The sequence below is a fragment of the Drosophila virilis genome, chromosome 2 (genome assembly GCF_030788295.1).
Source record: "Drosophila virilis strain 15010-1051.87 chromosome 2, Dvir_AGI_RSII-ME, whole genome shotgun sequence".
In the NCBI taxonomy this organism is placed as follows: domain Eukaryota; kingdom Metazoa; phylum Arthropoda; class Insecta; order Diptera; family Drosophilidae; genus Drosophila; species Drosophila virilis.
Window position 1 is genome coordinate 19,208,287 of NC_091544.1, and position 27,326 is coordinate 19,235,612.

The 27,326-nt window shown below is 38.1% G+C and overlaps 1 protein-coding gene, 1 long non-coding RNA gene and 1 other non-coding gene across 4 annotated transcripts in view; 2 read left to right on the forward strand and 1 right to left on the reverse strand.

Annotated features, from left to right (window-relative positions):
- The first annotated feature begins 10 nt into the window (after positions 1-10).
- LOC6629878 (U6 spliceosomal RNA) lies at positions 11-117 on the forward strand. Its single transcript, XR_049125.1, has one exon. It is a non-coding gene; the product is annotated as a U6 spliceosomal RNA (small nuclear RNA).
- A 1,941-nt stretch (positions 118-2,058) lies between these two features.
- The window catches only part of REPTOR (repressed by TOR), a 30,380-nt gene continuing 5,112 nt past the window's right edge, over positions 2,059-27,326 (reverse strand). Inside the window, exons 2-7 of one of the 2 annotated variants that reach the window (XM_002053350.4) lie at positions 24,681-24,745; positions 4,920-6,884; positions 4,619-4,842; positions 3,793-4,048; positions 3,605-3,730; positions 2,059-3,530 (exon numbers count right to left, since the gene is read on the reverse strand). In XM_002053350.4, coding sequence (XP_002053386.2) covers positions 3,424-3,530; positions 3,605-3,730; positions 3,793-4,048; positions 4,619-4,842; positions 4,920-6,738 — 2,532 coding nt within the window. In that variant the 5' untranslated portion in view covers positions 6,739-6,884; positions 24,681-24,745 and the 3' untranslated portion in view covers positions 2,059-3,423. Of the gene's footprint in view, positions 3,531-3,604; positions 3,731-3,792; positions 4,049-4,618; positions 4,843-4,919; positions 6,885-18,551; positions 20,148-24,680; positions 24,746-27,326 lie in introns of those variants that run through there. The other variant, XM_015171943.3, reaches the window with a different exon arrangement.
- LOC26531541 (uncharacterized) lies at positions 21,311-23,586 on the forward strand. Its single transcript, XR_001450041.3, has 4 exons — positions 21,311-21,512; positions 21,581-22,048; positions 22,225-22,547; positions 22,600-23,586. It is a non-coding gene; the product is annotated as an uncharacterized lncRNA (long non-coding RNA).

The following is a 27,326-nucleotide window of genomic DNA, read 5'->3' on the forward strand; positions in this document are numbered from 1 at the left end:
GTCTACACTCGTTCTTGCTTCGGCAGAACATATACTAAAATTGGAACGATACAGAGAAGATTAGCATGGCCCCTGCGCAAGGATGACACGCAAAATCGTGAAGCGTTCCACATTTTTTTGCAACACCCTGCCTTATCCACGCTTCAGCTTTATGAACATTCACCCCAATTTTCTAATACTCTGTTAGTTGTTTTTTTGTTGCCGTCGCCATTTATTTTAGCATTGAAATTTGGTATTTATTTTGAATATATAGACATTTTTTATTGGTTGGACATGCATAATGAGTGTGTTTTGTGTTCGTATTCTATATATAATTTATACTTTTCGCTGTTCCTCATTATTTTATACATAATAATTATGTTTTCTTTTGCTTTGCCTTAAGGCTCACACAATTTAAAATTTTCAACACAGTTATTTTAAATTTATTTTCACTTGTACATATATATAATTAGATATTCATACATATATTCATAAATGTTTATCAATTAGTTGCAATTGTTGTTGGACACCACAATAATTTGTTGGGTTATCTGATAGCCTTGCAGGCCATCTAAAGAGCTGTATAGCTCGATAGTTTCTTGACTTGGAATCGACACGGAACTGAAGGATGTGTAGTACTTTGTTTTGTAACGATTTACTTGAATTAGTTTTGTTTTTCACATACCTAATTAATATAAAAATTCATATGTAGGCTTTAAATAGACACATATGAATATAATTCAGGCTCTCTTGTTTTATATATATTTTTAGTTCCCACAGTTTATTCTTGGTTAATTCAATTTTTGACCATAATTTAAGCTGTATGTAAACCTACGACACATATGTATATGTTATGTATATCATTTTGATCCTTAATTATTTACTGAATATGAAACTTGTATTCAACTTTGAGGTAGTTAATCCTTTGTTTAGGTATTTTACGATTAACAATTACGTTATTGATATCCACATATAAAAATTGGTAAATATGAAGCACATTTATTTAAAGCACACATTTACAATACATAAATATAATATTTATGTTTTCTTGGTATATATATATATATCCTTTTTCTTTTTTTTTGTATTCGCATTTGTTCTTGTTACAATATAAATAAGAATTATATAGGTTAATATTTGTGTATGTATATAATATTTAGTATGCTCTTTACACATATTAAACACTGAGGAACTGTCGTGCTTACTTCAATGCTGTCTCGCACTTCATTTGCATTTATTACTTGCAGTGGGACAAAGACAACCCTAAACCTAAGCAACTCTGTTATACACTACAGTATATATATATATAGCAGGTATTACATGCCCCAAAAAATTTTAGTCGCTTTGCTTGCGCTTGTACTTTGTGTGTGTGTGTGTGTCTGTGTGGCTGTAGCCATGTGTATCTGTGTGCGTGTGTGTGTGTGTGGGTGTATTAGACGTAATGTAATTTTGAATTCGTATTCATATCACTTATGGATTTGAAGCTCCTAAAACATGAATTTGAAAACCCTAATCAAAACTGATGGCCAATCGTTAATTGTGTATATTTTACAAACATATACATTAGTTCCATATATGTTTCTTTTCCATCTTTTTTGTAAGCCTAATCTAAGTACTACAATTTGTTTGTCACGTGCTCAACTCAGTGTGTGATACGAGTGCCTAAGTTCTAAGTTTTTAACTTGAATCACTTTTGTATTTTATATTTGTATTTTCGTTCTCATTTATCAAAGGAAAGCAACGTAAACCAAACAAAACAAAAAACAAAAAAGTCCAGACTAAACGCCTTTAGAATGTTTTGAATCTTTTTCTTACTTTTTTTTCTTTTAGTTTTTTTGATATCAACTGAACACAACTTGTTGCGCAACAAATAGCAATGATAAGGCTAGACTAGCCCCAACCCAGAAAAAACTTAAGACCCACGAATCTCTAACAAATATACTCAATACAAATATCACAAAATTAGCATCGAAGCAGAGCAAAACGTTCTTTAAAAAATCTAATAAACATGCGAACATGATCAAAATGATTAATATATGTATATATATATACATATGTATGTGTATATACATATAAATCGAACATAATAAAACTCAAAGTGTGTTAAGCTTGTTGTTTTTAGTTTTTTTTTTTTGGTGTTTTTGTATTTGAAACTTAATTCGTTCGTATGCACTTCAAAGAGCGACCCGCAACTAAAATTAAAAAATGAATGTAATTTAAGTTTTGCAATTGTTTGTTTTGCCTTAAGTAATAAATAAGGTTATTGTATTGAAGGTAATTAATATGCGAAACGTAAATAATATGGTTTAATTTATATAAAACTTAAACGTATATAGTACGTAAAACCTGATAAGCATTTTATTAGCCAAAGGTTTTACCTGAACAAAATCGAAGCATACAAAGAAAAATTAAAATTATATCACCACGCATATATGTATATATGTATATATATTAGATCTATATAGATAGATGTACAGTAAAAGTAATCAAAAGATGCATCAAATTTAACAGCAAAAATGCAGTCGAATTCAATAAAGCAAAATTATTTTCAGTTTAACTTAGGATCAAACAAAAACTTAAAGACTGACAACCTAGGACCAATTAAAATGTATGTGGGGGCGGGTGGGGCCAACAAACATAATGAACATAATTGCTTTATATATATGGATATAACTATTAATTAAAAAAAAGTAAAAGCTCTCCGTTTTAGCGAATAGATATAGAAAAACTTAAAGCTAGACATTGAACCAATTTATACATCTTGTTTTATATAGCATCAAAACTTAAACAAATAAATCGCAGTTGTATATATATATAGTTATATATGTATATATGTAATTAAATATGTAAGTGCTTGTTTAGTTAGAGCGTAGCCCAAATTTGTCTCGCAATTCAAATGTTTTAACAAAATCAAAAACTTATGTCGTAAGCAGGTAAAACTGGTAGCTAATTCCTAGACTCGTTTTCTTTGCATTACCTCCATAATTTTTTCTTTCGTTCTTTTTCTTATAAACTAAACAAAATTTTGTAGTGTTTTTGTGTTTGTAGTTGCCTCTTTCTTTACAGTTTGTTTCGTTTTTTAGCAATTTTTGTATTTCTTTTACATTTACCTCGGGGAATTCTTTTCTCTTTAATTTTTGCGCTGGCCAAATAGCTTGTTGCACAGGTTGCACTTATCTGTTGCACACGAAGCCAGGCTCTTAAATCACAGTTACAACTATTTCTCACTTTCGCTCTTATCAGGTTATCATTCACATATTATCACGCACTCAAGCAGAACATTTTTTGAAAATTGATGTTTGGTTAGTCTAGTTTCTGGGTTACATTCTTAGCGTTGTGGATGGCTGGGCTGGGGATCTAGTTGGCGGGGGCTGTGGCTACATGCTAATCAATGCTTAAGTCTAAACTTGATGGGCGGTTCGTTTATGCTTTGGATTATTTGGTCTATGATTTACGCAGATCCTCGAGCCCACCGTTGGGCATGCCGCCTCGCATATTTTCCAAGACTTTATTCACAAAGTCTGTAGAGCCGCCCGCAATGCGTATGCCCGCTATAGGATATACAAAAACAAAATTCGGAATTCATTGTTCAATTCTATGTTATCATATTCTATGTCCAACTCACATGTAGCCGTTGCATAAATGTGTTGTATTTGCTGGTCCACCTCCTCGGTCGACTCGCCCTGACTCTTTGTGCGATGCTTCAGCGCCAGCGCCTGTTTCAGCTCGGCAATGCCATTGATCAAACGCTCTGAATCAAATTTCAAAATAAGTATCGTTTAAAGGCCCTAAACGTATTTCAACTCGACTCACTGTGCTCAATTTCCAACCCATATAGTTTGATCTTATTAGCCTCATGCTGGGCCTTCTTCTTCAGACGGCAGGCGCGAGAGGCTAATTTGTTCTTCTCCTTGCGCGACTTGGGACGCACATTGAAGGGAAGCTCCGACACTGGTGTCATATCGTTGATGGTGCGACTCAGCTTGTCCAGTTCCTTGCCAATATTATGCAGCTTGCGCGCATTTGGCGTCAAATCGTTGCCATCCCCCTTGCGAGCCTTGCCGCTGTGCTGTTTGTTTAAATATATAAAACCAAATATGATTAAAAGTAGGTCAAAAACTAATTAATTTATCAGTTGGGTATTGTTAGGTTACCCTGGTTGAAGCAGTAGGTCTGGCTAATCCCTATTAAGCGATTCTTTGCTTTGCGTCCCTCTAAACCTTATTGTTAATTCCTAGTTTTGACATGTTCGATAGTTTATCAAGAAAGTTGTCACCCAGGTGCTGCCAGGATTTTACTATTGAGATCAATGCTACGACATTAAGACTCCTAGAAACCAGGGCTGGAAAATTTAATTAAATAATAGAATTGCTAGACCCAACGTTATTTTCTCTTCGATTGGGTCTCTCTCTCTCTCTCATTGGTTTTTTATTTCTACCAAAACCATATTTTTGCTTTTGTTTTAGGTTTGGTTCATAAACCGAAACTTAAGACGCGTTGTTATTCACTTAAAAGCCGATTTGTAGCCCTGATTGAGGGTATTGGATGCAACTATTTTTCTATCCTATCCCAGCGTCTTTAATTCTTCAAATGTTTATGATTATCTTTTCTATTTGGTTCAAGTGCTATTTGGACGCACCTTATACACTTTAATGCCGCGCACGGAGCAGGTGGGACTGAACACGGGATCTGTGACTTCGTTGAGCACATGGGGATCTTCTAGCTTGGACTGGAAGACGAGCCGCTTGCCCTTCGGCCCCTTGGCCTGTACATTGTACTGCCAAAAGAAACGCTCCTTGCCCTTGCTGCTGCTGAGCTGATTCGGTGTCGATGTGCGTGTCTCATCCTCATCCCCAGAGCCGCCTAGGAGAGAGTGGGTGGGAGAGAGAAAGAGATATAGTTAATATATATCGAATTTATGATGTACCAATTTGACTCACAATTGTCGCTGCTGAAGTCGTCGTAGTTGTCGCTATTCTCGCTGGATGCATCGTCCTCGTCATCCTGGGAGAAGTCGATGCCATCGGGCGATAAAACGCTTCCGGTGCTAAGCGAGGAGAAGCTCTCGGCCTCGGCCAGCGAGCCGGTTGATAGTAAATGCTGTCGCGGCTCCCGTCGCATCCAGATGTGCTCCAGCCCCAAATGCGTTGGCGCCGACGACGAAAGACGCGACAGTTGTGAGCTCTCCACGGCGCCGGCGCCCGTCTGATAGCCAACCGATTTGCGTACGCCGCCCGGCGGCGCCTCGGTTATGACCACCTGACCGGGACTCTGATTGGCATTTGTGGTGGCAATTGTGGTGCTGTTGCCGCTGGCGGCGCTGCCAAAACCGCTGCTACTGCCGCCCGGACTGAGCGCAGCCGTTTGACTGAGCAGTGAATGGCGGTCAGGCGGCGAGGACATGGCCATGCCCTTCTTTAGCAGCTCCTGCATATTGCGCGACTTGACCAGCTGATATTGAGAGCGGCTGGCATGCGGCGGTGGCGTCAGCGGCGACTGCGACGCCTGGCTGCCCGGCGAGAAACTAGAGCCCAATTGAGATGGCGGTTTCTGAGGTGTGCTATGGTACAGTTCAAATGTGTCCGCTTGCTGTTGTTGTTGTTGCGTCTGTTGACCCTGCGACAGCAACGTTTGCAGCTGCTGCTGCTGTTGCTGTTGCTGCTGCAATAACTCCAGAGGTGGGCCCACGAGCGCATCGGGTGTCTGCGACTGTGGCGACAGCAGAAAGTTAACGTTCTGTGCGGGCAGCAAATCCTCAATGGTGCTCATCACATCCAAAAAGTCACCTCCATTCAAATCGGCCAGCTCGGCAGCCTGCATTTCGGCCTTGTCGTTGGGAAAGATATAATCATCATCTAGATTAAATGGCTCGTGTTTTGTATGGACAATGGCGCTGCTGATGTCGCTCCACATGGCATTCGAATTGGGCGTCATCTCGTACAGCGATGCACTGCCGCTGACCACATCCTGCAGCAGCGATTGCTCCGATGACATGTTCAGGCTGAGACAGGAGCTCAGATCGGGCGTAAAATAGTTGCTGCTGCCGGCGCCGCCACGGCTATTGCTGCCAGCATTGTGTCCGCTTGTATCATTGCCGCCGCTGCTGTAGAGCGTGGAGCTGAGCGGCGAGGCAGCGCCCAGGCTAACGTCCTGCAGCAGCGTCGGCGACAATGAGGCAGCATCTAGTGCATCCAGTCCAAAGTCGGAGAGTTCGCCTAGTTGCAGTGGTTGCTGTTGCTGCTGTTGCTGTTGTTGCTGTTGCTGCTGCTGTTGCTGTTGCTGCTGTTGCTGCTGTTGCTGTTGTTGCTGCTGCTGCAACTGTTGCTGTTGCGCCATGCTGGGCAAACTGTGCAAATGATGTTGCTGCTGGCGCGGCGTTGGCGTCAAGGTCGGCGTACCGCTCAGCTGCTGATACGGATGATGGTGATGGTGACTATGATGATGGCTCTGATTGGGATTATTGCTGCGCGGTATGCTAATTGCAGTTGTGCTCAGCATCACATTCGATGTGTAGCTGCTGCCGCTGCTGCTGCTCGAAATGGCACTCGAATTGTTGTGGTTGTTGTTGTTGCTGTTGTTGGTGTTGGTGTTGGTGTTAGTGTTGCTGTTGTTGCTATTGCCGCCGATATAGCTGCCCGTTTGTATGCTCAGCGTGGGCGTGGCCAGCGCATATAGTTCGTATTTCAATGGATTGCTGCTGCTGTTTGAGCCGCTGTCAAAGAATTCCGATGACATGGGGTATAGCTGATTCTCAGTCATGGCGCCGCAAGTGGAGATCAACGCGGTGGGGAGGGGAGCAGTGAAAGTGTATGGCCAGCTGTTGCTCTTGTTGTTGCTGTTGTTGCTGGTGCTCTGCGCCTGGCGCCCAGGCGCTGCGCTGCGACTGCGCAGTTGCTTTAGAATAGCTGCAAAAGATATTAAGAAAAATGAATTAGTTGCTTGAACTTCTGATTAAATTCAACATAAATAGTTTTTAATAGCATATTTAATGGCTAAAGCAAGCTTCAAGGCCCGTCACATTCACAGCAACAATAACGAGTATAGCTAAGCACTGAAATCGGAATTTCTTAGCCGTGTCTACGTCTGAACTTTAAGAATTGGCATTAGCAACTTTTAAATTATCCATAAAATCATAATTTAAACAGATCGCGGCAAAGTCTAAACGGTTACGTAAATTAACAGCGACAACTTTTATCGATAATTTTTCAATTTCAAGCAACTATCGATCAGAAAATTTAACACATTAAATTAATCAAACTCAATAATTTTCTTACGAAAAATATCGATATGAATATGCGTAGACACATCGATACAGAAAAATATATTAGATATCGATAATCAATGGCTATCGATAACTAAAAAGTTGTATGATGTTTATTATTTTTACTCTTATTATTTAGCTAGATGTTCGATAGCAGAAAACGATATTTCAACTATTTATAATAACCAGAAATATAAAACAGATATTAGCTTTTACGATTATATCGATACTGTTACGGTATCGATAACATACACATTATAGCAGCTCTTTGCTTTACACAACGTTACTTATTAACTTTTATGCTAATTGCATTTGCAATGCCAGATTCCAATTTATTTGTTATTTATCTGAAACTGAGCCGGAACTGTACTGTAAACTGATTATTTGTAATGCCAAGACTGAGGCGTTGTGGTATATGATTGATGGGCTACTATGCAAATGATGTAGAGGCTAATCACGTGGCAGGGAGAGCGAGTGTTAGATTGTGAGAACCAGAGAAAGAGAGGGAGAGAGAAAGAGAGAGTGGGACCTAAACATTTACCATGGAACCACAACCGAAATGTTATATTGTATTTAAGAATCATTTTCATCAAGTATTCGCATATTATTTATGGGGATCTTTAAAAATTATTTTTCTAAAGTGAAAAACTTTCAAGTCAAAGTTAAACAACAAAAGATAATCTCACGGCTATTTGACTCTTTATTATTGTTGTTATATTTCTGCATATCTCTTTTTTCGCAAAATCCACCAGCCCCCCCGACCCTTCATGATCGTTTTGTTATTGTTAAAACTATTCGCAGTTTTGTTTTGCGCAAATTAGAACCAAAAATAGAAAGGTACAATAAAAAAAATAGATTTTTTTAAATAAAAATAAACGAGAAATCAAGTCAAAAGAAACTAAATAACAAAATTAGGGAACAAAATAAAATTGAAGAGAGAAAAAAACTATGCCAAAATAAGTATGCGCTTATTTTGGTTGGTTTTGTTGTTGTTGTTGTTTTTGTAAATTTCGTGGCTCGACGGTTTTTGCCTTTCGCCAGGCAAGTGACTCCACAGTTTGTTATTGTTGTTATTCTTTTCTTTGTAGATTATAAATATTTATTAGTTTGTTTACAAAGAAAACGAAACTTCTGGTTGATTTTTGATCGTAAATTTAAACGGCGAAATGCATCTAGTATCTGGATTTCCTTGCGGCGCATTTCGTACAAAAGAGATGCAAATCGTTGATTGGAAAATTGAGCCGCAAATCCTTGACTAATTTTTAACCAATAATTTGTTTTTTTTTTGTGGTTTAGTTTTTCAAGAATAAATTATTCAAGAATAGTATTGTGTACCGAGCAACGAGGGCTTTCGGGTTGATAAAAAGTCATTATATAAATAAATCGTCTCCAAATTTATGTATTAGGTATATTTATACTATAGCTGCTGTGGAATTAACTGATGTATCGATGAAGATTATGTGATCGGTTATCGATATTGTTATCGAAAAAATAATCATTTGTTTTAATCTACAATTAAGAAGATTCTCCGAAGATTCTCTATAAAGTTATCGATATGTTTCTTTTTGCCACAATCAAGTTGTTGCCGCAGTCTGAGGAATATGTTATAGACAGTTGAAATAGTACAGCATTTCTGGCAATCTAAACATCGATCACTCTTCGATATTATTATCGATAACATTTTCTTAAGATAATTTTCAATTAGATTTCAAATTACCCCATTCTCTTTTCAATTTTTGTAAAGTAACGACAATTTAATTTCATTCCATATTCATTAAACCTAGTTATTATTAAATCAACTGATTAACATTATCGAACATATTTGCATGCATTGATATGTGAACATAACTATGAATGTAATGTATACATATGTATGTACATACATACATATATGCGCAGACCTTGGAATTAATATCACCCCGGCGACAAAGCTTATCTGTAGCATGTAGTCAGTCGGTTTGGGCGATAGCTCGACATATTCACAGCTGATAGCTGAATCAATTACAACAGGCAAAACATTTGAGTGGACCGAGCATTGCCTCCCGTTCGTCAAGGTCATACGAGAACACACCAGAGCCCAAGCACACACACACACACACACACACACACACACACACACACACGCACACACACGCACACTAGGTAGCATCTAAAGCGGCACTTAAACGGCAAATATAACAACAATTCTACTTTAGCTAAGTTAAATGCTCGTTTCTCTGGTTTCCTTACATATTATTCCTATTGCTCGAACACGCCTCTTCAACAATCCCCCTCTCCCCCTTTCCCATTGTTGGCATTTAAATTGTTTAATATTCGTCAAAGGTTGCCGAACGCGTCGAAGGCCAAACAATTTTTTTTTTTTTCATTTCGAATCAAAAGCGCCCTCTATGAACAAATGTGGGTATTCTAGGAGAATCATTTATATGTATGTATGTATGTATGTATGTACATGCATACATCTGTATGTATGTATATATAGGAAACATATGGCAAGCGTTTATATACAAAAGCTACGAATGGGAATAGGCAAAATAGCAAATAGAATTTATTACAAATTTGTTGCCGAAAAGCATAGCAAAAAACAGACACAATAAATAACAAAAAAATACTTAAAAACTTAAGTGGGATTGTACAGAAAATACAAAGCAAGCCGAAAGCAAGCAAACATTTTGATGGGGCAAGTGTCGAAGAGAAAAAGCGGGAGATAGCACGAAAAAAGCTTTGAAAAGAGCATGTCTGTATAATTATCATGAAGATTATTATAGCGAACAACATGCTTACTACAGAAAGAGGTAATAAACGCGAAATGTTTGCAGAGGAGGACGAGAATATAAAGATAACGAAAAGAAACATCTGATGCAAAACATATGATTACAAAAGAAAGATACATGCTAAATACAGAAAAAATAATAAATAAATAATGCACATTTATACATGTACATACATATGTATGTATGAATGTTCAAGCTTTGCATGTGTAAGCAAAGCAAAACGGCACAAAAAAAAAACGCGTGGGATGCACGTGAAGCGTGCTTTGGTTGATACTTTGGTGGTGGGGGGAAGGGTTTAAAGTACAAAACTGACCACAAGGCGTGACCAAAACAAATAAAACACACCAACAAAAGTAGCTGCTCATGACGTCATATACATGTACATTCAAATATATATGTATACAAAATTAATAAACATTTTATATTACAAAAATGTATAAAAATTTCGAATCAAATTGTAAACACAGCAGACAGGCAATTTCAACACACAATGAAATAATGTGCAATAATTATAAACAAAATATGTATATCAAGAGCAATAATACAAAGAAAACAGTTAGGCCAGCCGAGCTATCAACAAATTAGAGAGCGAGAGAGAAAAAGGGCGAAGAGTCGCATGCAGCACATAGAGAGCAGGCAGCGCGCTGTGGGTGCAGTTATTAACCAACCTCAAGGTCAAAACTGTTTATTTTTTATATTTTGTTTTGAATTTATAATTTATCGCAGTGTTGCCTTTGTTTTACACACACGCACACACACACACACACACACCGATACAACAAAGAGTTGTAAACAAAACTAGGTGCTTGTAAAAAGCTTTTGAGAGCGTGGGCTGTTTGTTTCTCTCCATGTTTCTCTCTTTTTCACTCTCTCTCTCTCTCTCTCTCTCTCTCTCTCAAAAGTACACCCAACGTATGCGCTCTGTTTCTGTTTTTTGACTGTTTGCTTTTGTCGCCATTTTCGTATAAATGTATAAAGCGTGCGTGTGAGTGTATATGTATATGCATGCATATGTAGTAAATAATCTAAAGCTTTTTGGTTGCTTTGGCTCGCAGTCGACGGGTTTTTTCGTGTGTAAATAAAATATCGTTACAATAACAAAACGCCAGCGCTTGGGAAGCTTTTACATTTCGCCAGAATATATACTAGAATTCTTGACACACACACACACACACACACACACACACACACACAAAAACACAGGCAACTATGAAGGTGTACATGTCGTGTGGCTGCCATACTGCTTAAGGTTTGCGAAAATATAAGCGAATAGATCGGATAAATATTCAAGCATGCAGTTGTCCTATAGACTGACCAACAACTGGCTTTGTTTTGCCTCACACAACAAAAGAAATTCAATTTTGTAAATCAGAACTCTGTCACGTTGCATAAGCCTCGCGACACAGACACACTTTGCATTATCAGTTTCTTTTGCGAGAGCGCATGCAGTCTGACAAAGACAAAAAAAAAAAATGTCAACCATATAAGCACACACACACACACAGACACACGGGCAAATATATTGCACTCTCGCTCTCTTTCATTGCACCGGAAAGTTGGGTTTGTGTTGATTTTGATCGTTGAACGAGCTCGCAACTTCCGTTGTGCATTATCAATGGGTCACTGACTAGTTCTAGTCGCCCCCTTTGACACTCGTATCACCCCCTTCGCCCATCTGGTCGACAGTTTTTATTTGTCAACACTGAACAGCAACAATAACAGCGTCGCTGTCGTCATCGCTGTCACATGTTCCGAGTGCATGCAATTTTTGTTGGATTTCATACTTATCCGCGCACACGGCTGCTCTCTCTCGCTCTCTCGCTCTCTTTCTATTTTCTTTGTTTGGCATTTTGTGCAAGTCACTTTTGCTTAGTTTTCTTGTTGCTTTCGGCCTGGCATTGTTTTATTTTTGAGGTACACGCAATAGAGACGACACGTACAAGCACACACACACACACACACACTCACAGCCAGAGAAATTGATGTTGAGGTAGCCACAGTTACCGCCAAGTGCAAGTTCCTTCCTCCACCTCCTCCACCCACCGCTATTCTACCTATTTTTAGTACGCGCTTTTAGGGCGCCAGTTTTATAGCTAAGAATAGGCCCCATAAACACGCGGCATGCGGGGGCGCTGTTGTTTTATATAGTTTTTCATATTAATATGTCCGTTTTGTATATCGAAAAAGGGGACAGCAAGGGGGCCTCAAGTGGCTGTCAATTGATGATATAACAGGCGTTCGTCAAATTATGGACTTTTATATTATTCAGTTCATAGCTATTATACAAACAGCTGACGCAAGTTGGGACTTGCGACAGAGAGTGGTGAGGGTGAGGGGCAGGAAGTGATCGGAACCAATGGGTTTAGCTATAGAACTGCAACAGATTGGCTAATTACCGTTCAGTTGCGGAAAGCAATTGAAAAATGCAATTACTTAATATCGTAATACCTTTGACCGAATGTATTGGTCTAGGGTTAACGGTTCAAAGAACTAACTGCTAAACAATAGGCGGGCACATGGTTTATTAAATCGATCTAACAATACGGATTGTCAAATCAATAGCTTTGCGAACCCGTTTACATTGACTCACTCTTGGTAAAATAGTTAAGAGGCTCAAAAAGCTTAAGCGAAAGGAAAGTACATTTGAGAATCGCATAGAAAGGTCATACATTACCATATACATGCATACATATGTAAATATAGATATTTCACACATCTCTATCTTTCGTTCTTTCTTAGATCTACCTTTTTTTCAGCCGTGCATTTCGCATGCTGATGCCAGCCTCATTCAATAACAATACGCGTTCGGAAACCACATATAGAACCACATATGTATTCCTGTACGTATATATATATATATGAATTGCTTGCCAGCTGTTTCGCTAATAGATAAATAATTGAAATCAATTTATATTGATTTAGCAACATATTTGTGCACAATACACACAGAAATTAGCGCAAATCGTCTGAAATGTTAGGCAAATACTGTGAAATATATGCATGTACGTAGACCCTAAAAGCAAGTTCAGATAACATCAAATAAAAAGGCTTTAATAATCGAAATCGTGACCGGCCAGACAACTTTCCACTCAACCAAACATCAAATGCATTAAACTACATGCAAATACTATAGATATGCACATATATATACATATTTCTACATACATATAGCATCCAATTTAATCGGATACATTGCAGGTACACGTGAGCTGCGTATCAGGGCACGGCTTCTGATGATTGCCCGGCTTCTGATGTCTGATGTCTGATGTCTGAGCTGCGCGTTGCAACTGCTTATCAGCGTTCCGCCTCGTGCCAGTGACGATGCGAACTACAGCGCCGAGCTGATAAGGAGCCCAGGCACACACATTGGGGCAAAAGCACGTTGCCAGCTTCTGGGAACAAAATCTCTCTGCGTCCCACCCGCTCTCCCTCTTAAAGGAGGCACATGTGCACAAGCCCTTCAAGTATGCAGAAAGACAGAATGGGGCTTTTATTTAGAAAGCTGAGCAAAAGTTCATCAACTTTTCGAAGCACAAAATGCATACAGGAGGATGTGAGACGGGAAAGCTGGGGCGAAAACTTAAAAGTCGAGCTTAGAGGAGATTTTCTTTTTGGATTTAAACATTTTTATTAAGATTTAATGGGATGCAGAAAAGACTCATTGTTATCGCCTTTTTGTTAACAGTCAAACTGAAGACACAAGCAAAGAAAGCGATAAACAAACATTTATAACATCGTAAATGCGAGACTGTTTCTTCTGTTCCTGGCAGAATGCTTTCGTATAGCCCAGAAGTGAGCGGCTTCTTTCTAAAGAAATTAAGCAGACGTTGTTGGCGATAAGCGATGCCGACTAAATAATCTCCTTTTTATGCCCTTGTAGGGGTATTTTAACAATGTCATGAAGTATGTAACTGTCCGTTTGTCTTTTTCTATGCGAACTTGTCTTAAAACTGTCGTCTTGAAACTTTGCATATGTCCGTCTTCTGTAACAGGCAGTACATTATATGTAAATCGGAGTTCGGCGGATCGGACTACTATATCATATAGCTGTCATAGGAACGATCGTAGCAAAAGTTGATTCGCGTGTTGTGCTCCAACAGATTTCCTTCTCATTTGAGCTTCACGAGTCACACATTTCCGCAAAAGGGAAATGTCTACAAGGGTATTAGGTCTTCGGTGCATCGAAGATCCTTACTTTCTCGTTATCTTTAGCGACAGCACAACTTTAAAAGGCAATCCGCGCACCTTATCGGCAGCCTCTATCGAACAGCTGGAAAACGCGATAAGCTTCTCACTTCCACAGGCAAAAACTATTTGTTAGACATGCTCGAATTGTTTGCGAAAAATAATAAATATAAAAACAAATAACTATTGAACGGAAGTGTCCAGTCAACATTATTGGATATCTATTTTTATCGAAAGAACAGCAAAACGAAAATGAAAACAAGAGAAACTGAAGTTAAGCAAAAAAAAATTAAATTCTAGGAATTCCACAAAAAGGGCCTTTTTGGCTTTAGAATTGACAAATACCAAAGAATAAATGATATGAGTCAGGAAAACAACAACAGATATCAAGATATAGATGTATACATATGTGTGTATACAGATACACCCTGTATATGGTTGATATTTTATATTTTATATAAAAGAAAAGCAAACAAGTTTGTTTAATGGCCGCATCCGAACGGGCCGAAGAGGCCGCACAGCCCAGAAAAGCACAAAGTAACAACAAAGAAAGTTGAAGGCCGACAAAGCATTGACCGTATATAGAATATAGAAATTTGTATACACATACGAAAGTGCCAGCTACTATATAGAAATTTGTTAAACAAATCAAGTGATGAGCACTTTTAAACTATGCACTCAAATTGCTCTCAATCGATACGGGGAAGCTAAACAGCAATCGACGCGAATCAAGAAATCGAGAGATCGAGAAATGATGCAATAACTGCGAGAAACACAATCAGCATTTCGATCGCATCAGAACGGGATTCAAGATTCCATAGACTTGTCGGACCAATTAAATAAATGGAAGTGCTACGAGTTGGGCTTGCTCCCCTGTCGTGACACGAGCAGACAAAGTATCGCAAGGACGTGCTCGTGCTTAAGTATCGAAATTCTAATAAAATGTTAATTCTTACGATTCAAACTATTTGTAATTTTCCTGATAATTTTGTAGTGCTGCTAATTTTAGAATTCATATAATTAATTAATGATTGACAGTTTAAAGGAATGTCGTTTCGTACTTATTATAAACTTTATTTTAATGAAAACAAACCGATTGAACAAAATATATATGAAGGTGTACACTATCGTGTATTGCCCGGCCTTGCACGTGCAACGTTTTATGCATCAAATTTTAGATATTACCTTCCCATTAGCTAAACGCCCGTGGAAATAGAAATCTACCCGTGCCATCTTAATTTCCACTTCTATTTAAAGTGCATCGAATAAACAACCAAACTTTGGAATCAGAGGTCGAATAAAAAAATGTGCGTTTATTAAACATTTGAACCGCATTTTCCATCCAAAAAAGGGTAAACTTTGCGAAGGCGTGTCAAATAGGTTCTGATAAAGATCTTTAAAAATGAGTTTGAAACCGATGGTAAAACAAAAAGTCAAGCTAAGTTTTTTCGCCAAGCTTCAAAAAGCATGAGACACGTCTCTAATGATTCTTCGTACAGATCTTTGGAAATAAATTTGAACACGAAATGTCACCCACCAAATCTATGACTCCCATTTCCACCAAGGTGGAATGCATTTTCCGAAAAGTGGAAAACATGTCTCAAATGAATTTGATCAAAGAACTTTGAAATTGTGTTTGAGGCCGATCGGAAGGTAAACCAAAAAGTTACATAGAAACGTTTTTCACGATTTTTCCACAATTGCGGGTGGAATATCTCGAAACCCTTCGTATAGCGCAAATTTCAGCTTCTTAGCTCTTGCAGTTTGGCCCGTGCGTTAATTACCAATCAGTCAATCAGTCAATCAGTCAGTCAGTCAGTCAAACAGTTCGATATGTCGAGATAGTTTATGGTATTACAAATCGTCAGGAAAGGCAATTATATGAGAACCATTCCACCAAATCAACAAAAGAGACGAAAAGGCGGTAATGAGCTGTTTTGAAAGTTTATATACAAATTTTATATTTCAGACTATTGGAAAATGCTACATTTAAGAAAATAGACAAAAATCAATTTGTTTAGTTTTTGCTAGTTTCAATTTGCAAGCGTCTAATGGTAGTAATGCAATTTTGAATCATTTAACGAGTTCTATGCGAAGACTTGAAGAAATGAAAATAAGAAATGCTGCAAAATAAAAAGTGCATATAGAAAATACATTGGCAGCTTCTAGAGTTTCCAGTTTTCGGGCAACAAACCTCTTATCATTTTATCAAAATCGTTTAACTGTCTGAAAAATATGCATATGCAGATAGCGCATTATTTGAATACTTTTCAAAGCTAAGACTTAATTCCCTTCGTTTGTTAAATAAACTTAAACCAAAGCTGTGCGGAAATTGCATGTTGAATTTCTTAATTATATCGTTGTTTCAGGGATCAGAAATCATAAATTTGCCAGTTCAAAGTCAACAGTTTTTGAGCAGCCGATTAACCTGCCAACTCGCTTTAGCTTGTGCTCCTTTTGGCCGCTTTATCAGCGGCCCTTCTTATCGTCCACTCAACTGTTGAGTCATTGCCTAAGGCATAGCTTGTGATATATATATATACATATATATCTAGATGTATAGTATAGAGTAGGAGAACAATGGCATAAGGTGATGTGACAGTATTCAACTGGCGCTGTTAAGTCAATTAAGTCAAGCAGTTTCTCAGACAGCTGGAGGCCCAGTCGTATACGTAATAAAGCGGCGCCTAAAAGCAAATGAGGCGTGTGTTGAGCTAGAGGAGGGTCGGACTTGGGGACATGTGCATGAGTTTTTTTTTTTGATCTGAGCTGCGGCTAAAAAACTGGCTATACATATGCAAAGGCAAAGACTGAGGCAGAGAGAGAGAGAGAGAGAGAGACAGGGAGGGAGGCTCCAGTATTGATATTTGCCCAACATATGGCCGGTTTCTAGGCATTCAACTCGATTGGGTTTTGTGTTTGTCTGACTCTACCTACCGCTCTGCCCACCTCCCTCCCAGCCTACGATCGTCGGCGAGTCAACACTTTTTCAGCCTTGAATTTTCGCGCACTGACACTGAACTCTCTGAACGCGTTGAAATTCGAAATTCAAATTGAAATCAATTTCAAATTTTATTTGGGGAGGTTTTTTTTTGTTTTGTTTGTTTCTTAATACTCATTGGAATTGTATAAGAAAAAAAGGGTATTATCAGGTTGTTGTTCATCAGATCAAACTGACCGCACTGGAAATGAAAGATTCGAGAACTATGTTTAGGTTTAGTATCTATTTTAGTTTGCAATTTAATCTGCCAAGTTTGACCCTGCGTATTATATAACTTGCAGGGTATCACGTAGTCGAGCACTCCCCACTAGAGCACATGCTTAGCATATGCATTTGCAACAAATTTTGGAAATGTATTTGCCTTATTATATGATTATATACACCTAATGTTCAATAGATACAATAGTAAAAATCCCTCTATATACATATATATTATTCGAATAATCGAAAGATTTGAACACATTTTTACGATCTCGGTTAGCTTTACGTGAGGGGCGGGTTCAGACAACAGCTGCTGGGGAAAACTTGCTGTATTGTGCTGTTTTTTTTTTTTTTTTGTGTGCTTAAAACAGGAAACGCTTAAGTTTTGAGCTCAGTTTTATGGACTAAGCATAAACAAATGCGAGCTTGTTTATGGTTCTATGCGATCCGCTTTGCGGCAAGGTCTCGCATTACATGATTTCAATTTCAAATTTCTGCTCTGAGAGCGGAATATGAGTCTATGTGAATTCTGTACATTTTCTGGGATGAGTTGAGATTTTAATTGGTTCGGAGGCACATAAATAACTTCATTTGGACAGCTCCAAGAATTGAAAGAAAATGAAGTTGCAAGCAATTACAATATGATCTGTGTATTTGTAGAGTTTGTTGAAATATTCGGTTCGATTACCATTTTTTTTTTCGTTTCTCAAAGGGGACTACAAATTTGTTTGTCTTTTTATTTTCTTTCCAGCTATTGGTAAATCACAATACGATCTTTAGATTTATAGATTTAAAGACTTGAAAGCTTTGGCTGATTCCAATAAGAATTTCCAGTTTGTGGCTCAGTTGGAAAAGGGTCGTAAAAAATGTTAACTTTCTCTTTTGTTTTACGGCTCACATTGTGCTTGAAGTAGAATAATTAAATATAGGCTGGCTTCCCATTCGTAGCCCATAATTAATTTGTTTGGCATTTTCTTTATTAACATTTATTTCTCTTGCAGATTTGTACGCATTTAAGGCTTTTGTGGATTATTGGGTCGTCGTCTGGCATTTAAAATGAAAATTTTTATGTCCATGTGTATATATGTATGTAAATATATTTTTTTATATATTCTCCCAATGTGTACATATGTAAGCTCGCTGGAATACCAACCTTATAATTTAGCAGCGTGTGGTATTAAAATGATATACTATAGAAGTATAAACAATTCCAGTTGAGGGGACTTCGTGGTGTTGTAAATCGTCTTTAAAGCGTTCGTTTTGACTTCCGTGTCGGAGGGGTTTTTTCTTTTATATACAAAAACGGTTAAGTAATTTGCTAGAAATGTTTATACAAACATTTTTATTACTGTATATTTTCTTTCATTAATTAATTCATATGCATGGACACGCATGTGTGAGAAGCGGGCGAGAGGAGGAGCTTGCTCTTTTTATATGTAAATCGTATGCTTCATTGTTGTTGTTGTTGTTGTTGTTGAACACGCTTTTTGTCGATTGGATTTATTTATTTATTTCTTTTTTGTTTTTAAACTGGGTCACACATGTGGCGATTAAAACAGAAATAACATTTATAACACAAAAACTATGCATGCACACTTTGTATAAATTTTGATAAGTTAAATTAAAATATTATATACACTCGCGGCGAAATCTTATCAGCCTGTCGCCAGAAAGAAACATACGGTCCGAAGACTTCTTATATGTACTTAGTTTGCCGTTATATACATATATACTTGTTGTTGCTGTTGTCGTAGTACGGCTGGACGTGTGATAGTTGAAAGAGTAAAGCTGTTGTTGCTTTATTTTCAACTGCTCAACACTGACACTGACACTTGATGGCACACGTTAGGTTCGAGCATATAACGTATATTTGCTTTATAATTATGGCAAAAATTTACAACAACTTTAAGCTTTTGTGGACGCTTTTGTAACCGTTTTGTATTTGTTGCTGTCAATTTTGCGGTGATTTCGACCGAGCAGCTGAGCGCGTTGCGAACAACTGATCAAAGCACGCGCTGAGAACTCGAGTAAAAACCAAAGCTCGCTCTGCACGCGCGCGCGCGCTCTCCTCTTTGTGTGCGTGCAGATGTGTGGATGTGTGTGTGCGATAAAGCGTGTGTGTGAGTGGATAGGCAGACGTCGACGCCAACGTAAGAATTTTTGTAGTCAAATTCCAGCACTCTTTAAATTTGGCAGCGTTGCTGTTGTTTTTTTTTTTTTTAATATTATTTTTATTTAATGTTTGTTGCTTTATTTATTTATGCAAATGTGCTTAGATGTTTTTTTTTTGCTTTGCGCGTTTTTATGTGATTGAATATTGAAACTAGTTCGGATTGTCTGAGCGAGTGTGTTTAAATAAACGCCTCGCACCTGAGTTGATTAACTTAAACTCGTATGATCAGAGCGCTTTTTGTAGCCGTTTTTCTGACTTGTTTTAATCGTACACTAATTGAATTATGAGCACAACAACTACTACTTTTTAATTGAATTTATAATTTGTTTATTATACATATATTTTTCTGTATTTACTTTGATTTGCACGCTTTGCATTGACGCTCGTTCTTCATTCTATCAGCGTTTCTGGCATGTACAAAACGACAATAAAAATAATTTTTGTGTTTTATTTTGATTATCACACTCTGTAGTATGTGAGTGTGTGTGTTGAGTGCTGTTACACACACAAATGCACCCATGAATTGTGTTTTGTTGCGTTCCGTGTCCGCGCTTGTCAAACGTTCTTGACCGATTGATAAAGTTTTGAAAGCTCGGCGACAGAAACACGCCAAGTACAGCAAGCGAAAGCTCACGCGCTCGATGATTTGTTTTGATTGTTCAGCTGTTTGGTCGCAGCAGTCAGAGAGAGAGAGAGAGAGAGAGAGAGAGAGAGAGAGAGAGAGAGCGAGAGAGAGAAGGAGAGAGGGCAGTCGTGTGTGCGCATGTCGCTCACCCACACATTCACAGTCAGTAGCGGCAGTAGACCGACGTTTTTGTCTCTTCGTCTGTTGCTTCTTTCACTTCCACTTTTCCATTTGGGTTCTCGAATGCCTGCGCTGGGGGCATGCGGCAGTGGAGAGCAGCAGCAAAGTAGCGACCGCGCAGCTGCTCGGGTACAGTCTGTTGCGTTTGTTGTTGTTTTGGTTTTTTATTTTTGTGCGCCTTTTTCATCTGTTTTTGTTCGCATTGCTTGGCAGTTTGTTTTTCCCCATTTGATTAATAAATAAAATTATTTACAAAGCTTCCGCTCGCGCTTTTACTCACTCTTTCTCTCTCACAGCCCATTCGTGTTTTTTTTTCTGCTTTTGTTTTTTGACGTCACTTATGTTGTTTACTTCGGGCAGGCGGCTTGTTTTCATTTTCTTGCGAATTCGCATTGTTATTTCTGTTGTTCTTGCTTTTTTTTTTTTGAGTAATGCAAATTTCTGTTATGAAATTGTCTGGCGCTTTGATTTGTATTTTGAATTTCGCAAAATGAAACTAGTTGAGCACTTAAATAAGATTATAATATTAGAACGCATGATGCAAGCGAAAAGTCTGCGCACTTTAAAAACCGTTGCATACGCCAGCGCTTCGATGCTGACGCTGCTTTTTTTTCAAGTCTATTGGTTTGTTTATAGCACCCCAGTAATGACATAAAATATAATAATAATAATGAGTGGAATTCGCACAACTACACATACATATATCGTTCTTTCCTTGCTATATACATATGCACGTATGTGTGTATGTGTGCATGAGAATCGAATATCAGCTCAGCTTAAGTTTGCTTTGGCTTACTTTTTTCATGCTGCCTTTTTACACAATTCGTTCCGATTGGAGGTTCTAAGCATAAGGCTGATGCAATGTGTCATAAACAAAGTGTAATCAAAATTTCGAAATGAGAAGCCTGCACAATAATATTTTTGAGCTTTTATGCATAAGTAGAATGAATATGCTCAAAGGGTAAACGGTGTGGCAACTCTGTACGGCAATTCATAGGGGTAACTCTTGAATTATTTGGTATGCTTTAATGACAGTGTTGGAAAGCGTTTGTTTGCTATATGTGAAGCTAAAATTCAAAATAATTAAAAGTCATGTTATTGAAAGTGCTGCCTGAGGAAAAGAAGCAAATGCAAATGTGTGACATTAATTTATAAACTGCACTTCAATTCAAACCTACAATTTTAGATATCTATCTCTTTTAAGGAATTGATAATGGATACAAGTGTATTTACATTAAAAATCAGACAACAAAAAAGAGATTCGGTTCTGGAAAACATAAATCCAATAAGCAATTGAAATCATCTTGTATGCCTGCTGTACGAGCCAACTTCAAAGCGGAAAATTAAGTCGCATTGGTAATTCAATGACAATCGAACTGACGCACGGAAAATTTTGCCGAAGGGGAGCTGCTGCTGCTGCTGCTGCTGTTGCAGACAAATCACAGCCATGTCCTTGAATGGCAAATTGCGACACAGCAAAATAATAACAGCTCGTGAAGGTAAACATGTTCGGGAACCGACGCGACGCGCAAGGATGGCACCAACACAACAATCAGTAAAGCGCTCTTCAGGAACAGTCTTTCCAGGACATATACATATGTACATACATGCCAAGGATGCCAGACTGCACACACGCACACGCACACGCACGCCGACTTCAAGGATTCACGCGGTAAACGATTGTCAAGGACGTGGGCGCCGGCGTCTATAGAGTATTTACTAAACAGCACCTAAAGCAGACGCCTACGCAGCGACTTTCGAGGCGTGGGCGTAACGGCTGACAAGCGCCGGTTTATTTATTTTTCTTCCTTTTCTTATATTATTTGTTTTTTTTTTTTATTTTTGCAGCCCTCTCACCCAGCCACTCGGCACTTTCACTTTTCTCCTTCGTGAAGCATGGACGACGACCAGGTCGGGTTCATGGCAGTCCGAAACATCGGGACCTTGAACACTTGTGGGCGTCGCCAGTGTTGCCACTCCGTCACCCATAAACTGTGGGCGCTCGCTTCTCGCAAGCCACTTGTGTATTCCTTATGCTGCCGCGCGCGTTCATTTTAATTAAATGCAAAGCATTTGACAAACCACAGCATAAATATGTTTTAATTAACAAAAAGCCATCACGTTTCAAGGGTCTGGCAACGCCATTCGCAGAGCAGTGACAGCCCAGGAGTGTACGTTTGTTGTTAATTGATTTGAAAAAATTATTATTAAGCAATTTTCTAGGAGTTCAGTCAGGATATTACAACTGTCGGCACCCAGTGTACTAGTTTGGCAAACTTGTTTTTGTTATGAATGTGAAGAAGCACAACAAAAATGCGACAGCAGACTGGCAAAGACGTCAAGGACATGGGGTGGAGCAGTGAAGGTTGCGTTTGCCACCGGGGTTTGTGTGCAGAGCGTGGGCGTGCGAGCGCATGCCAGAGAGAGAGAGAGCGAAGGCGGGAGAGAGCAAGAGAGTGTGGCTGTCCAGCGTTTGCCTAAGGATTTCAAGCGAAATTCTGCGTCGTAATTTTTCAATATGGCAGCTAAAAATCTCCACAATAACCCCCACGCACGCAAGCCCCATTCCAAGAGAGGGGCGGTGGTGGCAACCGGCAAATGCGTACAACGAAAATATGGTATATACATAAGTACAAATATAATATTCTATACATACATATATTATGTAGCCTGGATGGACGTACGCAGACATTGTTGGCGTTGTTGTGACGCGTATCGATTTGTTTATGTTTATTAAATGAAAATTCATAAGGGATCAGTTGGAGCTCAGGGATGGGGCTGCTAATTGGTAGCGGTAAGATGATGGGAAATTTTTCGCACTCTACTCGCAGGGCTAGGCCATAAAAAGAGAGAGAAAGAGAGATAAGCCTCTTATAACAAGTCCTTATGCTCGCTTTGAAAGTTTGAGAAGCGCAAAGAAAGGACTCTTGGGTTGAGAAGTTGCAAATACCAAGAATATTAACAACTCATTAGTTAAAAATATATAAGATTATGTCAAATTAAAGGATTAGATATATGACAACATCTCTTAATTAATTGCTTAGTTATATTTGATTTCCAGAGAGATGATAAGTATGATAAGACATGATTGTTAAATCTATCAAAGGATATTAAGGATTGATAAGACATAATTAATGAAACTAAATCATATTCTGATTCTTATCAATATAACTTGTTTAAGCCACACATTAGACTGCTTTATTAAATCAGTTTTATTAAACTTTTAAAAAACTATCAATCAGTTAAATTTTCGAACTTACATGCACTTTGCATGTGATTATAGCCATTCAGCAATTTACTCAAATAAATAATATTATGATAATTTTTTTTTGTATTTTTCCTATTTTGTTTTTTGTGCTGATTCGTGCGCTTAGCGTTCATTGGCCCCTTTTAGCAGCGCACAAATTATATATCTCCGATAAAAAAAAACCCCAACACAATAACATTTTCAGCAACTAAGCGTTTTTCTATATATTATAGACGTATAGGCCAAAACGTAGACGTAGTGTAAAGCCATTGACTTTTCCACAATGCTTAAGTCAAGTTCAGGGCCAGTTGGAGCTGCGCTATTTGGTCATTTTTTTCTTATTTTTTTAAGCAGTTGCCTTATCGAGTTGCCAAACACATGACAACCAGATATATGACCATTATCTGAGCCAGTTATGTGTGTAGCAGATATAGCATATTGTCGCTGCAGTCTGGCACGTCATAGCGACAACGACAACAAATAATTTTGGCTGCTTCATAAAGTCCAATTTGAATCATCCAAGGAAATTAAATTATATTATGCAAATACGCGTGACAATGTCAAGCAAAATGTGGGCGTCTTCAGTGATTATTTGGCAGCAGATTTTAACATAGCTGCCGCATTGCTATAATTATAGACAACAGCTAATATTGTACTTCATGTGGAAATTTACATTAGTAACATGTTGTTGAGAAGCGCAGAGAGAGCCCCATTTGAGCATGGCACTGCTATAAAGCTTAAATGATAATCTAATATAAATAATTACACCTATCTAGCGTTATTTTGATTCTTTTATAGAATTCGTATATTTACTTTTTTATACTATCTAGTTTCCTTTCTCTACAATGATATTTCAAAATTCTGTTGTTCTATTCTGATTGTATTCAAGATAAGTATGCGTATAGATAAGAATGAAGCAACTCGGCAACGAAAGGCAGAAATACGTGTACTCATAGAAACCATTCAAGTGGTTTATAGTCTCACAAATTTCACAAAAAAAAAGTCAAATTAATATACTATTTTAATCTGAATAAAGCCTTATATGGCAAACACTCACCTTTTCAGTAACAGCTACTATAAAAACCATTTTTAGGTAGCTTCTTAGTAGGAACAGGCAACTGTCTATAAGAAAATATAAAACAGAGAGATATAAAACGTGGAAGTGAATTGTGTAAAATATTTAATATGTATTAGAGATTCTGGAAACTACAAATAGCAACAAAATACATTTTTATACCCGCGCCAAAATCGCCAGAAATGGGTATATTATGCTTAATGCAAATTCAGAGAAAAATGCTGTAACAAATGTAATTTTTTTTTTAAAAGTAATTTTAAATTTAGTAAGAAACATCCTTACTTTGAAAATGTACAAAAAATAATAGGAACTAGTCGGTATTTGGAAAAGTTTCATGAAAAGTTTCACAATAACCTTTTGCCGCCAATTTACCACTGGTCCGGGTGGAATTTCTCAAATCGCTGAAACACGTATTCATTATATTATTAAATTTCAAAAAATTCGTTAACCGTAGAAGTTTAGATTTTGCGAACAATTTTAAACACGTCCCAAATATGATATATAAATTGAAATCCATTCCACCAAGGAGGAATGGGTTTATCGAAAAGTATGAAACTGCCCTCAAATGAATTTGAACAAAGATTTTTAAAAATAATTTTGAAGAATTTCTCAAAACCCCGTCTTAAGGTGCACCTTCATCATCTCAGTTAGTCAGTCATTCAATCAATCAGTCAGTCGGTCAGGACAAACAGTTTTATATATAGAGATTAGAAATAAATCCAAACGACTTATCTTATCTTTTTTTTTCTTTGAGTGTAATTTTATTCCTTGAGACTCCAGGTTTCATTTTAATTTGAATATTTTTAAATTAGGTTTTAAATAAACATTTAGCAATAAAAGTTCTTAACATTTAAATGTATATTTTATTATTAGATACGGGTATAAAGCTTTCGTATCTTTGTTTATAGCATTTTTAATAGGAATATATATGCATTTAAGTGCAAAATATATATGTGCTGAAAAACTTGTGTGTGGGTCTCAGTTCATTGATTGCAGACGACTTGGACGACTACAGCAGTCGCAGCAGCAGTCGCAGCCGCCTATATGTTTTCTATATGTTTGACAATGCGGAAGCTGTTGAAATATAACAAATCCAAGGCGAGAAACAAAGAGAAACTGCATGTGCATGAAAAAGATATAAAAATGTATCTCACGCCGTGTGTCTGCAGTTGCAACAAAGCGCAGCCAGGCGGTCTATGTCTGTATATGTGGCAGATATATGCAAGTTCACGATCTGGCAAGTAATTAATGGATAGCACTAAGAGTGTTAATGTCAACGTAGGTCCCAAAAGCCACACATCAAGGAAACTTACCCGAAAAGCCAACAGAAGATAAAACGCCGACAAGCGAAATGCGATTAAGGAAAACAAACGAAGCGAAAGATAGACACAAAGATAAATCGCGCGGGGGAGTTACAAAAAGTCAATGCGAACAGATTACTAAGATGCCCGAACAACTATCTAAGAATTTAACAACAACAAATATTGAAAACAAAGGATTTAAGAGCGAAACTCGAAACCGGAACACGAATTATACGCGACGCGAACGGTCCGCTGCCAGGAATAGACACAACCGACCTGTCCGAATTGCACTCGATAACTGTGTCAGTGTGTAGCGATGGAATGCCCGTAAACTGAGTTATAAAGAGAGAGAATTCAATAGCGAGAGAGAGAGAGAGAGAGTACGAATCCCAGAAGCACACTGGATGCTAGACTCTCCTGTTGGATTTGTTGGCGGCGGCGGGGCAGATTGGAACACAGCCACCACCAGCAGCAGCAACACCATCAAGAGCACCACCACCACCACCACCAGCTAGAGAGCAAGAGAAATTGTATGTTTGTGCATCCTGGCATATCCTGGCATATCCTGGCCAGAGACGCGGAGATAATAAAAGAAAACTATAAAGGAGTTGTTCAAGGCACCACGAAGTTTGGATACCCTCGCCAACCTGTGTTGGTTGGTGTTATATGGCAATCTGACGATGCAGTTATCTAGGTACTGGAAGAAATTACCCTGCATTGCCCGGCTCAAATTAATAATGTTGACAATTCAATTGTACCGTAATTGTTTGTAGAATTCGCAAAGATCAAATCGCTTTCCCTAAGCCCTGCCAAGATTCGCAGAATTAATCCATTAAAATCAAGACCACATATTTTATAATTTAAATTACAACTACAAAATTATGTCTGACGTGTTTTTGAGGGTTCGAACCCCTAACACCATGCTCAGAGTGCGCTGTTATCCAACTTCTCGATTAACTTTTTGGGGTCTGCCAAAGGAAGCTTCTATACAGATTCGCAGCTCTTAAGATTTAGGCTTTACATCGGTCACAAGTCAGTCAGTCGAGACAAACTCGTTTATATATTTGTATATATACTTCTTCCATCTACTAAAGGTTTCTTCACATTTTTAGAACGCCTTTTGCAAGGGTATTTGAAAAAAAGGGAAACCCTAAATAGACAAAAACTAACCCCAAAAAGGCAAAGGCTGTTGAATACTTTCCGAGTATTCTTAAGTAGCATAGCGAAATCTTTAGGTCTTTTCCTTCTGTTTTGAGTCGATTTACTAACGTGTTTGGCCAGCAAACGTCGCGGGGTGGAAAGCGCCGCCGGCCCAAGTGTGTGTGTG